The sequence below is a fragment of the Centruroides vittatus genome, unplaced genomic scaffold (genome assembly GCF_030686945.1).
Source record: "Centruroides vittatus isolate TY-2023 unplaced genomic scaffold, ASM3068694v2 contig_726, whole genome shotgun sequence".
In the NCBI taxonomy this organism is placed as follows: domain Eukaryota; kingdom Metazoa; phylum Arthropoda; class Arachnida; order Scorpiones; family Buthidae; genus Centruroides; species Centruroides vittatus.
The window spans coordinates 2,549,564-2,565,893 of NW_027122463.1; the positions used below are offsets into that span (position 1 = coordinate 2,549,564).

The 16,330-nt window shown below is 32.8% G+C and overlaps 1 protein-coding gene across 1 annotated transcript in view; it reads left to right on the forward strand.

Moving 5' to 3' along the window:
- The window catches only part of LOC136980838 (cubilin-like), a 292,841-nt gene that overhangs the window by 234,730 nt on the left and 41,781 nt on the right, over positions 1-16,330 (forward strand). The window contains 4 exon segments of the mRNA XM_067277042.1: positions 3,534-3,655; positions 7,403-7,622; positions 7,737-7,930; positions 8,227-8,383. Coding sequence (XP_067133143.1) covers positions 3,534-3,655; positions 7,403-7,622; positions 7,737-7,930; positions 8,227-8,383 — 693 coding nt within the window.

Consider the following 16,330-nt stretch of genomic DNA (forward strand, 5'->3'; position numbering starts at 1 on the left):
TTCTAGGCTTACAGAAAAGCAGCGCTGAACGTCCGACGTACAAGTTTTTGCGTTTAAAACGTCGGCCTCAACCTTGCTAGTAATTTCTAGTAATATTAAATAATTCTGGGATGTAAAAATTTAATCCAAAAATTCAGTAGTGAGACAGTCTATAAACAGGAACCTTCACAATAAGTTTAACTACACCAGAGTCTTTGTTTGATAACTTGTATTATGTGGCAGTATGCCATATTTTATGTATAAATTTAATTTCATATCTTATTTCAGTTAATTATTTCTCTCTATTCCTTTGTTCTTGTGCATCTTTTGTTTCCATATTCTGAGAATTTTTGGACCCAACCCTTCTCTACCAGGGTGTGGGGTGACAAACAGTAGAATGCAGGAAGCCCTGAGGACAAAATTCATTTTGCTGAGACACTTTTTGGCTGGACACCGAGAAGGCAAGAGGTGTACAAGGAAGGGTCTGGGTTGTTTCAGCATCGATGAGAGCCGGAGAGTGCAATATCAGAGTAAGAGATTTATAAGAAAATCATAAGCAAGATTTTTAAGTGGAAGACTCCTCGGAGAAAATCCTATATTTTGAGAAAAATAAAAGGTTCAGAGCAGCACATCTGTAAGGACGTTAGAATTGGAATCGAGTCAGCATACTGAAAGATTTGTCTAGGTTTTGAGTACTCCTTTCCTATGAATCCTTCCTTTTCTTCATCTTTGATCTATATACCTATTTCCTTCAGTTAGTTTTAAGTAGGTTAAGTTATTAGGCTAAGAATTTGATCTATGATTGTAAAGTCCATACTACCGTATATTAGATTCATAAAAATTGTTAATTATAATGACATCCCACACGCAAAGAATTCATTGTATATACTATTATCACAAAAGAAAATCTGGGAATTGTATCAGAGTTGGGGCCTGTAAATTCTTATTTTTTGAACATGAAAATAAAGTCTGTTCCTTGTGTATCATACTTCGTGTTAGTTCCTTTCACGTAGAACATCACAATTATCAATGACTCTGGTTCAAAGCTTGAAGACTTTTTAGATCCATTTACTTGGCTACAATTAGAATAGTGATATGTAGTGTCCAGTAACTAAATGTTTACCATGAAAGTTAATCACAAAATTTTAAGGAGTTAGTTGTCCTTTCTGTTTTACAGTAACACCTTTCCTTCTCTTATTTACTTACATCTGTCTTATAAACTTATGAAGATTAGAAACATAACTGTATTTTTTCACAATCTGAAAATGCTTCTCTCTACAACCCGTAATAAAATAAAAGCTTTTGTGGTGTTACAACACCATTTTGTTTATTTTATTTTTTTATTTTATTTTTTTGTAACGGTTTGTCCACGGTAGCAGGAGCCACCCTTACCTTTCATTAAGGGGTACTTAAGGTGTTTCCCTTGGCTTCTAGCTATTGTGAGATCCGGAATTTTTATAGATATTTTTTCTGATTATTCCCCCTCCTATTGCTTAAAGAATTCGCAAAAAAAAAAAACACTTTGCTGGAAAACATACAACCCTCCTTTCTGAATGTAAACATTCACCCATCCAGGCTCTCATTCTCATACTTGCAAGACTTGAAAGTTTATAATTAGCATCTGATTTCATCACTTTATTTTGGTCCCGGGGATACCTTTAACCTCAGCACTTGCTACAATAACCTTTATCTCCAATAACAATTGTCATATGACATAGATTCCCAGGACAAATCTATAAAAGCCCATTTCTTCCCCCCCTTCAGGGGAGTCTCTCATCAAACACCAGCTTGGTGACGTCGAACAGCCATATCTCCAAGCACCATTTTACTAAGAGCGATCCGTGTCTCAGTCGTGATTTTTATAACTTTGTGTGAACAATTAAACAGGGACGAAATCGAACCTCTGTGGAATCATCAAAGAGGTATGATAACAATTCACGTACACTCTCTCTCAGTCACCCAAGTGTATTAGAAAGCTAGAGAACAAAGTTGATAGATTCTCAATGTTAGATATTGTAATCATCTGTCTGTTATCTAAAAAATTTCTGTTTTAATCAAACATCTTTACTACACCTGATACATGTAAAGCTATACACCAACCAAAGCTGAATAAAATTGGGCGAGAAATGGCTATAATACTAGTAATTTAATAGACAATTTGGCATTAGAGGTAGACGTTAGGTGCCATCTTTTAATAAATTTAATAATTAGAATTAATTAAATAATAATTTAGAATTACTGGAAGAAAAGAATCGGCCCGAAGTGGGAGTCAAACCCTCAACTTCTGCTATCCGTGCAGACAAAATATTAAATTATTAGTATTACGGCCATTTCTCGCCCGATTTTATTTGGCTTTGGTTGGTGTATAATTTCTGTTTTATTGTTAAATGGTGGCATTTACTCGTTTATCGCCTATGCCTTACTGACGACCCCTCTCTCCTCCTCCACTCGACCTGACAAAAAGAACCCCGACTCCGCGGAATCATAGAACATAAACCCGCCATCCTCTGACAAGTGGGCAGGTTTCACCAACCTGTTGCTGACAAAAAGAGGGTACGACTTTGTCCTACTTCCAAGTGGCTACCCGCAAACTATGACACCATAACATTCTTTGTGTGTGATTCACCAGGGGAAAGTAAAGAGGACAAGCCAGGATCATGAAAGGGAAGTGTATGAAGGTAGTAGAACTTTATTTATCTATCCATTTCCATCCAAGTTTTGGAAAGTATTCTTAAGAACAAACTATTGAAGGAGTGTGCTATCATTTGGATACATTGAAGTGAAGTAGTTAGTTTTTGTAAAGAAAAGAATTACGGGAAAATTTTGTATATATTTATATATATTACTTCATGCATTTAATATTTTAATTATTTGGTCTTTGTACAAATTAAATCAGATTCCTGTTAGTTTTGGTACTATCAGGCAATACACTTTCTTCCACATGATTTTTGACCCTTTATTTCCTTTTCAACCAATGGCATTGCATGTAAATATATCAACCATCTCTCATTCATGTAACTCTCTCAAGTTAAATTAATATGACCATATTCTATTAATGACTCCAGCACCAAGACTGCAATAAAGACCAGTAATGAGAATATTAAATTAAAAAAATGCAGAAACAGAAAAATAGGAACAAAAAAAACAAAATCACATTATTTGACATAACAAATAGGTGACTATGTAGCTATTTATAGCTACATAGTCACCTACCAACTTCTCATCTTGGTGGTCTCAATGCCAGGTTGCTATGGGAAAGTACAAAAAAAAAAATTTGAAATCAAAGAGGGAAACAGTACTAATGCTTACATCCTATATCAAACTACACTATTCTAAAAATTATACACAATCAAAATGGTATTAATATACTACATTATTTTTAGGAACTTTGTTATTAAATGAAACTTTAAATTTTATTTCAGTAAATAAATACAGTTAAAACATGCGAATTATAACAGGAACAATTTTTAAAATTTTTTTACTTTAGCAACTTTTAAAAGTGAATATTGTAATTTTAGAAAAAAATATAATAAAATTATTGCATTTTCAAATAGATTGTGGAGGAATAATTGAGGATAGTGAATCTAATATTTCATCACCATCTTATCCTAACAATTATCCACCTAATACTGATTGTCATTGGATTTTTGAAGTTGAACGTGGGTCTAAAATAAAGGTATAGTTGTTTATTTTAAGCTTTATTTTATGTTGTATATTCATCATAAAGTGAAACAAATTTTTTATCTGACAAGATTCATTGATGTCAAGTGATACAAATCTCTATTCTAAAGTTGAGTTTTGAAATGATAAATGCAACAATTTTTTTACCATAAAAAATTTTGTTAGTAATGATTAAGTTCATTAAAATAATTTATCTAAGTTTAGATATTGTGTGTGGTTATTTTATGCTCATAAAATCTGCTAATCTTGTCTATGTATTTACAAAAGTGTAAAGAATTGAAAAACTATAACTATACATAAACCAACCTCTATAAACCCCAATGTACATATGTATTAAGCTAACAACTACCAGATAAGATTGGGCTATTATATTGTGATTATTTTAAATAACAAAAAATTTGTCACTAGAGAGAGGCATTAGGTGCCATCTCTTATTAAATTTAATAATTATAATTAAATTAAATAATTTAGAAAATTCAGCCTGGAATGGGACTTGAATCTGCAACTGCCACTGACGATGCAGACATGTTGCCAGTTACACCACCCGCACCTCAGTTCTGATCTCCTCTTCCAGATATTCATTCATTCATTCATTCATAATGATACTTTATTTATAGGGACCTCTGCTCCGCAGAGCGCCACAGAGGTTGATATACATAGACATAGAGTACCAAAACATAGTGTGAATACATAGGATTACAGAATAAACATAGTTATAAAAAGATATGTAGAAAACAGAGTAATTTGCTTATAATGGATATAATGAGTAATAAATTATAGCACAACAAATAACATACATATTAAGAAGTAATGCAAAAGTATAACACAGATTAAAATACATATAATATAATTATCTTTATTTTATCTTTAATGGGTATTGAATAGCATCACATAATAGTGATTAACAAATAGGAAATAGAACAAAGTGATGATGGACATAAAAATTGGTTACATGTACAGTACATATAAATACCTTTACAGCAGTTAGGAGTTGTTTTGCGTGTAGGGAAATCTATTATTACTGATGCACTTAAAGTAATTCTTAATGAGGCACTGAAACTCTTCTAGTAGCATGTGAACAGTTCATTTGGGGAGCAAGGCCATGGAATGTCAGCAGTGTCAGCATGAAGTTGGATTCTGAGTCTGTTGCTCTTCATTGCAGGGTAATGACAGATGTAGTGCAGTGGCCCATCTTCTATTTTGCATATTGTGCACTTGCATCATCCTGGATCTTGAACCTTTTAAGGTAGCTGGTGAAAGACCCATGCCCAGTTAGGAACTGGACAAGCTCATATACAGTACATGTGCGATAAATAGTTTCTGTACCAACCTACCTTATTTCCACGATATTTTTAGGAAAATAATAGCCAATCTGGTATGAGCCAGATGTATGAGCCATCTGGCTTTTGAGGCTCAGATCAAGGCTCCATGCTCAGATGAGCCCCTCACATTCATATTTCTAAGAAAACTTGATAATATAATTTTTTTTGTTTTCTATGAATCTTTGTCAAGTGTATGTATTAATGTTTGTAAATTATGTTTAATAAAATTATATAACTTTTTAATAAAAAATTTTTTAGTATCAAAGCTTTTGCTTTTACACTGGAAAATTTTATTTAGAACTGTTATAAAACATTTTTTGGTGCTCTTTGAGTCATTGTCAGGTGTTCTCTTTTTGTTTTAGAATAACCCACATTCTCCAAATATTTTGAAATCAAATTTTTGAAACTATCAGATTTTACAATTGAATCATATATCATTGAGGCAAATGAGTAGTTGCATTTTTTTAAATTTGTACTAATTCTTTTTTCAATGGTACAGTACATCTCCACACTGTTGGAAAAGTTTTCATATCTCTGGTGTTTGCCCCAACAGTGTGGAGATACACCATCAAAAAAGGAATTACGACAAATTAAAAGAAAACACAACCACTTGTTTGCCTCAATGATACATGATTTGAGTGAAAATTTTGAGTTTTAAAAATTTGATTTAAAAGCATTCAGAGAATTTTGGTTATTCTAAAACAGAAAGATAAAACACCTGAGGATGGCTCATAAGTAGGCCTGAAAAACGTTTTGTAACAGTTGTAAATAAAATTTTCAGTCTAAAGGTGAAAGTTTTTGTACTATAATGTGAGCTGGACAAGAATGAATAAACTAAAAAAGATTTTTTTTGGAAATATTTTAGGGCCCCCTAATAATTTTTTTCCAAAGCCCTGCAAAACCTCTCCAGTAGGCCCTATTAGTATTCCAAATTCCCAATCCAAATATATCTTGAATCTGATGCTGACGTTTTAAAAAAATCAAAAACACTTATTCTTCAGAAGTTTTTGTTGAACAGTAGGCTTTCGTGACTTAAGTTATATTTACCCACTAATTAATTTTATATTTCTTATAAAATAAAATTACTGAGTTATCATCAACAGCACTTATATTAAAAAGCTTTGTATAAATAAACAAAACTCAAATGAGTTCTAACAATAATATACATTTTATATGTTTTTTGGGTTTTTTTGTTAAATTCATTAATCGTACTTAAAAACTAAAACATCGCACAACTTTGTCATAATGTGATAGAAATGAGGCAGAGCTGGAAAAAAAAAAATGTATTCTTGTGCAGAAGAGGCAGCTCAATCCTTGTACCCGGCGGTCACAAACAGGTGAACTTTGCACTTGCTGCCACAAAAGAGGCTGTCCTTGTACTTATTATATGTAGCTGGAGCATTTGACATCAGGAACAAACTTAAATATGGTGTCTTTTGGATTAGTCTGTTATAAATTTAAAAATTGTAAAATCACTTTTTATTAATATAATGAATATTATATTTCATAATATAATTTTTCATACTTGTGTGTGACAGTTTGCTATGAATTTATTAGTTTGCCCATGTAATAATTTTGGAATTTTGGAGCCCCATCATCTCAGCACCCTGGCACATACTTTCTCTGCCCCTGCCTTCCCACAACCCTGCGTGGCCCCAGTCCCAGAAGATGCATTCCTTGTGCTGGCCAGATATGGAGAGACATCTTTGTATTTGTTGACATGGAGAGGTGATCAAAGAACAAAGCAATCACTATCAGTTGCTTTATCTTTGTGTTTTGTTCAGTTTTTGTGCCTATTTTCCATTAGTTGCACACAAGGCTGTTTTTTATTTTTTCCCCTGTACTGTATTAGGCATGCTCAACTGTATCAGGGAGCTTACGCAATTGAGTATGCTGATAACATTGTAACTTTGACTCCACTGTATAATGAAAATGAAGTTGTAGACTGCTATTTTTTACATTTAAATGGACCCTTATTTACATTTTTGGATTCCACATCACAGTTAACAGAAAATGACTAAATTTCATCAAAATCGGGCCATCAGATTTCAGAAAGATATTCTATAAGCCTATAAATATGCTAGTGATGTTGGGACATCACCCGACAAAGCAATATTGCACAAATTGCATAACTTTGTCACGTGCACTTTGTTCTATGCCCTTGTATCTCAAAAATGAAGTCACAGATCTCCATTTTTTATTACATTTTTGAATTCCTTATCCCAATTAATGGAAAATGGCAATGTTTAATCAAAATTATTTGATTAAATTTTGAGAAGGAACACAATTCTGTAAGGCACATTGAAGAGGCTTCACTAATGGTCTGCCTCAATATTAATTTGAAATTATAATTAAAATGAATTAAATGTTTTATTAAAATTTTAAATTATATTTTAGAATGTATTTTCTATATTTTTTAGTTAACTTTTCTGGATTTTCAATTAGAAAATGATTGCAACAAAGATTTTGTTAAGTTAATAAATGGAAAATGGTGGGATTCACCTACTAACCATACACTTTGTGGAACTAACTATCCAAATGAAATTATTTCTGAAAGTAATTATCTTACTGTCTTATTTCACTCTGATAACATAGGATCAGCAAAAGGATTTAAGTTTTTAACATCAACTGTTCATCATGGTATGTTACATTAAATTTTTATCTATGATAACATTGTATCTAAACATTCCTAATTTAATATTTTAATTTTTAAGAGTAATTAAAAAAGAAAATTAAATTAAGCATAATTTACAGGATGTGGTGGTCTTATTAGACATGAAACAAGTAGTGATCAAGGAACAATATTTTCACCAACATCAGAAACAAATAGTCGTTATCCAAACAATATCGAATGTATATGGATTTTGGAAACAAAGCCAGACTTTCATTTCTTGTTATCATTTCCTGGCAGATTTGATATTGAACAAAATTGCAACGATTATGTTCTAGTAAGATTTTATAATTATTTGATAAGTAATCTTAGTAAAAATATAAATTTTTTTATTGGAAGCTAATACAAATTTAATATAAATATGTTTATTGATATTGTATAAAGTTAATTTTAATTCATCACTAAGCACCTTTGGCTACTGAGAAACATGTATTTGCTTTTACACTAACATTTTCAGCCTAATGTTCAGCCTACTAAATACATTAGCATTAAAGTTTACCAAAAAATAAAAAACTAAAATATTCACCTCTAAATAATAATAATAGTAATAAATATATCTTACATTCTTTACAGGTGGAGGATTATTATAATCAAAAATGGAATTCATTAGGAAAGTTTTGTGGTCTCCACAATCCAGCAGATATAATTAGCAGATCAAATCTTGTAAGAGTAAAATTCCACAGCAATGAAAATAACAATGCAGATGGTTTTCAACTCAATCATAGGATTAGTAAGTATGGCAATTTGATATTTTTTATGATAGTAAATTCATATTTAATATAATCATCACCATACTTTTTCTATATTCATTATTGAATTTATTAAAAATAGAATCCAAATTTGTTTCATATGTCATGAATTGAATACTAAAAAAAGTGGTGAAATAATTTAATTCAAAACTGTTACACTAATAAAAAGAAGTGCAATTTTATATAAATATTTATGAAGTAATTATTATTCTGTAGATATTCAGTGAAGCATCAAAAATCTGGACTAATTGGGACTGGATTTTCAAATATACATGTAAATTAGAATTTTAAATACTGTATACTCCAAATACACTGAAATTCAAGTTTAGCTGTTCTAACCAAATTTAAACTAATATTTCATAAGAAATGTAGAAATACTTACAAAGATTCAAAACATAATTTACAAAATTACTACATTTACACTGTGAAATTACAGGTTTTACAAATAAACAATAGATATATATAAACAAAGAAAAACTTTACTCTTTCTACCCAAAATAATGTACAGGTTGTTTTATAGGATGCCAGATAGTCTCGATTCCAATATGTGATATTCGTCACCCGAATTATTACACCAGACATATAACTTGATCGATTTACACTGCGCGACAATAACTATAAAGCTTCTTATAATCTTAACATTGGTCTTGTAGCATATTACAAATGATATAAAAATAATCTGTAACTAAAATATAAATCTATACTTATATAGCTAGGATAAAGGATAGAGCAGAAGTAGGAGATAGGAAAGGAGTACCCAAATCTTAGTTCTAGGATCCTTACGAATGGTCACTTGTGCTTGGACTTTCGTCCTCAAGTCGTATATCGGGACGTTCTATTCTCTACTTGTCAAATTAGTCACTATGCTGTAACAAGCATGATATATCCTTAAGTCCTTCAATAACTTATTAGTAACCTTCTACTCGACATTTCATGTCTCTCAGTTTTTCTGTACAATGCTAAAACGTACCAGAAGGGTTGTCACACACATCCATCCATGCCATGGTCTGAGCCTCAACTCCCTTCATACTCTCTCTTTTGCTCTCAGGGCTGCATGCCCTCCTATTGTTCTGAAGATTTTCTATGACCATATATGAAAAGGAAGTTTGAATAGGAAAATTCCAGATAGAACAGACAAAAGAACCAAGGAGAAAACTAAGAAAGAGGAATGGAAACAAGAATAAAATTATAAAATACAAATATACAATTACTATATACATATGGCGTACAGCTACATATGCCCCTTACAAAAGCGATCAATTACCATAATGCAACTTACAGTAATCAACCTTCTTCCGTAGATGGTATCTGTGACCATGGCAGATGAGTTGACATCCTCCTCCTTGTATTGTTGATGCTCATTTAGTTCAATGTCCATTTGGTCAATTGTTTTGTCACAGTCTCAGTCCGAAATGCAGGGAAAATGGTGGGAGTAAATTAGGGGGTATTGTCATCCACCTCATGCACCTATTGGTCATGCTGGTTTGAATTTTTAGTTTTGTAAATCCTTATAGGGAAAAAACATGGTTTCAATCTGTCTGTGTGAACTGAGAACTTTTTATGGTGAGAATTTCCTTCAAGCTCAACAATGACTGGTTTTAATTTATGGGTGATTCTGAAAGGTCCTAAGCAGTGGTGATATTCGAAATATTTAACAAGGGGTTCGCTAGCAGAAAATTTTTCCCTGACAACCACCGACAAACGAAATGGAAGTTTTGGCTAGAAATAAATACAATACCTTTTCTTGCAACCATATATCTAACAATCAGTGGCGTATTTAGAACGTAACGAGCCATGGGAGAAGGCCAGGTAACAATAGTATTTTAGAGCTGTCGACCTTTTTTTTTTTTTTTTTTTTTCAAGGCAGAGAAATTCTTTACCGCAATATGGCGCTTCTAGAAATAGGCACATGTCATCATCTCTCGAGATACATTATACTTTTTCTTTCGCTGTCCATAGCCCGACACGTGTTTCACAGCCATCTTGTATTGTCTCGCGCGCGTGGCATTCTGGGATCTCTCTTATGACTGGATCTACTTTCAAGAACACTCTTGAATCGATCGCGATTAAACCTCGATTGAAACGATCGAGAGAGATTGCACCAAGACATACTCCCCGACCTTGCTCACAATCTAGATTGAAATGCTCGGTGCAAATGGGGTATAAGGCCCTAGTTTAGTAGGGCACCGAGCATTTCAAACGGGCAACAGGCGTTTGTCCCGTTTTTTAAAAAAATATATTAAAATATGCGTATTATACGCATATTTTAATATATTTTTTTAAAAAAAACAAACCCACTGAGAAATGTTCCGTGTGTTTAACAAGGTTCGGGAAACTGAAAATTTTAACAACGGGTTCGGCCGAACCTGTGCGAACCCGCCGAATATCACCACTGGTCCTAAGTATTTAAGGGAAAACTTTCCACATTTCTTCCCAGTGTCCTTTCTCAGCAACCATACCCTTTGCCCTATGGCCCATGTGCTATAATTTCAACCACGATTGATACACTCCCGATTAACAGAGTTCTTCAATTTACTGTGATTAAAGGCACTATCATGTATAACATTTAACCCCTCTACCCATTTACCCCTAAAACTTTCATCATAATCATTATTGTATCATTCGGAAAGGTCCATGATAGGGATCATACCTGTACAGCAGGAATGATGGGGCTCCTTTTGTAGATGTATGAATGGTATTATTATAGGCAAATATGGCGGGGTTAACAAATAAGTCCCAATCTTTGTTACCACTTGATATGCATGATATTACATTCCAAATGGATTTACTAAACCTTTCTCATACTGAGTTGGAGCACAGATGATAAGTTGTCGTCATTTTGTTTGACATGCAACAACTTAACAAACTTCCTGGAATAATCTGGATGTAAAGTTACTACCTCTATCTGACACAGTAACCTCGGGGCATCCATAACAGCACACTGTATTATCAAAGATAGTGTCAGTAACATATTTTGCAGATTGATCATTAACGGGGATTATTTCACAGTACCTAGTAAATATGTCGATAATGGTGAATAAGTACCTATTTCCTCTTGGGGTCACTCAGAGGGGGCCAACAATATTAATGGCAATTTTTTGAGATGTTTGGTGGTTTCCGTTTTTTGAAAAGTGGCCCAGCACCAGTGCAAATTAAATTTTTGACAAGTGGGGCAATTCTGAATATAACAGTTGACCTTAGTGCATAAATTTCTGATATGATAATGTTGATCAATTAGTTTACAAGTTCTTTCAATACCGAAATAACCTGCAACATCAGAATTGTGAAATGCCCTAATGACATAGTTGATCATGTCAGTCCCTACACAAGGACGTCACCAGTGGTGTAAACCATATTGGTCTGGCTTAATATGTACCAATACACCACCCTCTAATTGATTGTGGCCGTCGGCCATAATATTGTACATTTTGTATATTTTATATTGAATTAGTCTTAGATTTTCTTTGTTCCTTTGTCTAACTCTTTGCCCTTGGGGGAGGATTATCTTTCCCTCAATAGTAAGAACAAAAGAGGGAGTGAGGCCCTGAAGCAAAACAGACAGAAAGAGTGCCAGTCTGGGTCGAGCTCTTGACGAGAGAAGGTAGCGCTCCAGATCTAGTGTCCGACGATTGGAGGCTACGAGGAGCCAAGGAATCGATAGGAAGGAATTCCTATAAGAGAACTTTGAAGGAAGTCTGGGTTGGAATCCCAAAGAGGTAGGAGCTGAAAAGAAGTGCTCCAGAAAGGGAGAAGGGTGATCTAAGAGGATAAAGTGCAGAGAGAGATCATCGAGGAAAGACGACTCAGTCTGAAAGAAAAAGATTATAGACGAAAGATCTATAAGGAAAAGGGCTACAAACGTAACAAAAGAGAGAGATCCGAAGTTGTTCCCCACCAAAAGACACATCGCATAGAAACCCGGGTATTTCTACTACTTTTCTTATCTTTCCTTATTTCTTCTATTCTTCCAATTTCTTTTAGTTTTAAGTTAGTATAAGTTAGTGTAAGTGAATACGGTCCTCGTCAGATTGTCGCGTGTGTGCAAGATAACTGTTTTTTTGAGGACAAACTTTTAATTCCTGTATATATAAAATTCTTGAAGTTGTAAAGTTGGGATCCTATGTAAGAACCTGTTCAGAGAGAATAAAACTACTTTGTATTAAGTTTTATTCGTACCATTTCGCTCGCGGGATCGTGTACCTCTTGTTACGAACACCACATGATATTCCAGTTGTATCCATCAGGTGGATTGAAAGGGTCAAAAGTATGTTTTGTAAGATTTTTCTTTAATTTAAAAAAAACTCATCACCATTATGTGAATCCACTGTCCTTTCCCAAAAGTTTTGATTCTTAGTGTTCATATTACAATCTTGAGTGGGCTTAAAACTTTCAAAATAGATGTTGGGAGGTGATAGCCAATCAGCCACAGGGTTTAATCTTCCCTTTGCATGGCGTACACTATAATTATAGTTACAGTTCTACTGATCAACACATCAGCCTCTTGTTGTGGTTTTGCATCATCTTTATATAGGTTAAGGGCTTGTGATCTGAGTAAATTTTTATATCATGTCCTAGTATGATAGGCTTGAAGTGACAGAGAGCTAATATTATTGATAGGCACTCCTTTTTGATAGTCAAATAATTAAGTTCTGTGCCATGGAACTTATTGCTAAAGTAACCTATTGGGAAAAAATAATCCTTTTCTTTTATTTTCCCTAAACCGCACCTTCACATTTATCTGAGGCATTGGTATAAATGTGGAAAGAATTTAAAAAATTGGGATGGCTAAGAACCGGGGGGATTGGTTAATAGGAACTTGAATCTCTCAAAACTATCGTTACAACAGGCATCCCACTTAAACTTCTTACCCTTTTTAGTTAACTCAGTAAGAGGGGTCGCAATATCACCAAAATTTGGAATAAAATCACGAAAAAACCAACCATCCCAAGAAAACTCCTTACCCCACACACTTTTATGAGTGGCTTAACATTAAGTATTAGCACTCACATTTTTAGGATCAGGGAGGATGTCATCTCTTCTAATGATGTGTCCCAAATAACAGACCTCTTCCATGATAAACTTACTCTTTTGCAGGTGCAATTTTGAGTTAGCTTTATTAAAAATACTCAAAACCTTATCAATTAATTCAAGATGCTCATCAATATTTTTTGAAAAGAGGACAACATCGTCCTGGAAGACGAGGCAATTTATCCTTGTGAATCGGCCAAGCAGTTAAGACATGATATATTGGAAATAACAACCGCTATTTTTCACTACCTGGGGTAAACAGCACATCTGATATTTCCCCAGGGGGTGGAAAATGCATAAATATGTCTTATGGAAGAGTGCAGTGGGATTTGAAAATTCCCTGACTTTAAGTCGAGGACGGAGAAGTATTGGCTCCCATGAAATTTGCTAAGGATTTCATCAAGTATTTGAATAATTTGCAACTTTTTCCATGTTCATCAACACGGGATATAGGAAATTCCTGGGAGCGGGTAAAGGGTCAATATCCATTTTTGATAGTCAAATCCTAACCTTAATTATATTTACATTGTACAATAGAAATGAAAATTTAAATTATGGTAATCTCATTTTTTAACACTTTAAAATTTTATTAAACTTTTGCTGATATTCTTTGGAGAAATTCCTAATTTATAACTTATCTAATAACTTAATACATCTTGATATATTTCATAACCCTTTTTGCTTAAATTACAATATTAGTATTGAAATTTAATTATTAAATGTAGTTGTAGTGCTTCTGCACTAATTATGTTCCTTTCTTTCCATCCGAGAATTTTCTTTTTCTTTTTTGCTTTCCTCTTTGATTACTTGTTAACTCTATATCCCAACTTTTCATTTTGTTTTGTATTGTATTATCACCTTTTCAGCAAATCTGTGAAGACTGGCAACTAGATTTGCTGGAGGCAGCCATGTGTGTAGGAGAGAGATTGCTCCCTGCCAAGGAAGGGCATAAAAATCAATGAGGACAAGAGAGAAACATCTCTTTTTTTGTCCTCCACCTTAGTCTTGGATGTGGTAGAATTGGTTGGTGCTCACCAGTAGGAGAGGGGATAAACATCATCAGGACAAAGGAGATGAGCTGAAGACATGCCAGACTTGAGTGAGGAACTTGAAGTGGCTCAACCCATCCTCATTAAGTTGTGCAGAATTTATAAATTCAAAGTCTTACCATAGATGTGTACACCAATCAGATTTGCGCCTTGAGAACAGTATTTTTTTGTGTTCAGGCGAGTGAAACTGCAGTAATTGTAACAAGTCATGTATATTCTATGGATTTGGCTCTTTCCCTTTCTTCTTTTTTTCTTCCATATTAACCTACTCTTTTATTCTCATTTAAGAATGAAATGCATGCAAAATGCAAAATTAGTATGTAAGAAAAACCTGTAGTGTTGGTGATGAAGCATGTATCCAAATAGTTTAGTCATATGTGTTAGTGAACCAAAGAATCAGAAATGTAATTGTTATCAAAAATTGTAATAGTAAAAATCAAATTGATTAGTAAAGTTATTGTTGAGCAAACTGTTCTTTTTTTATGTTAGTTCCTTATGATTATGTGTTATGGGATATCATACATTAAAGATAAAAACGCATTCAGAACACATGCTGTGGAATTTGAAAATTTACATTTAATATTTGTAATTTTCTTTCCATTCTAACAATTCAATATAATTCTTCAGACACAGTTGATGTGTGTGTGTTAAGAGCCAATTTATTCAATTTTATAATTTCACATAGAAATCTATAACAAACATGGTATAACAATTTCAGTCTGTTCACTGTTAAAAATTAATTAAATGCAAAAGATATTTGGTCCAGACCACATCAAAAATTGGATATCATGTTTATATTTATATAATATATATCTTGTGTTTATCTGTATATATATTGTATAAATTATTGTTAATTCATCTATATTTATAAGATATAGGATTACACATGATAAAAAAAAAAAAGGTAGAAACTTGGAAGTGAAAAAAGTTAGTAGTAGTGGGTCAGAACTATTAATAACTCATCAGATATTTTGTTTGGGTTAAATGAATGTCTAAATGTTTGTGGAAAGTTTTTCAATGACTGATTTTGAATATGTATTTCTAAGTACTAGACACTTTCCTATCTCCCTGTGTTTCCTCTTCTACCTAACTTCTTACTTTCCTAATTTCTTTTTTCCATTTCCTACAGGGTTAAGTCTGTGTTATAACGGATAGCCCTTCTTATCTTTAACATCAAATCAGATATGTATTTCTAAGTACTAGACAGCCATTCTTTACTGTGGAATGAAAGAATTCATTCACAAGTATTTGAATAATATGTAACTTTTTCCATGTTCATCTCAATTTTTTATATCTTTTTTAAAAAAGGGCGAAATGAGTCTCAAGCTATGCTTTCATTTTCAAATGTACTTTTGCATTCTCTTCAACACGTCCTTCTTGTTCTTATTATTTCCTTTATTTGCTCCTTATTGTGCCCAAACTAGTCGAATATCTGACCCAGGCCAAGTAATAAATGAAAATACCAGAGAAAAGAAACAAAGGATTGAAGTACAAAGAATGGGAAACTAACATACAAAATTGATGTTACATAAATCATCACATTATTGTACCTATTTTGAATTTGGCTAATGCTCCCAAATTTTGGAACTGCTGTCATAAAATTAGATGAAACGATGTGACTTTCAGCATCTGGATGACATTACTAGAAACTATAAGACATAAAGTCTTATACTTTTTGAAAATAAAAATTCAAATTTTGTTTCAGTTATTTTATTTTTATAGATTTTTAATTATTTAAATTAAAATTTATTATATTGATAAATTACTCAACAAATTTTTAAATTAATTAATGTAATAATATTTTATATAAAATCATAAAATTTATGATTTTATATAAATTATAATTTGTAT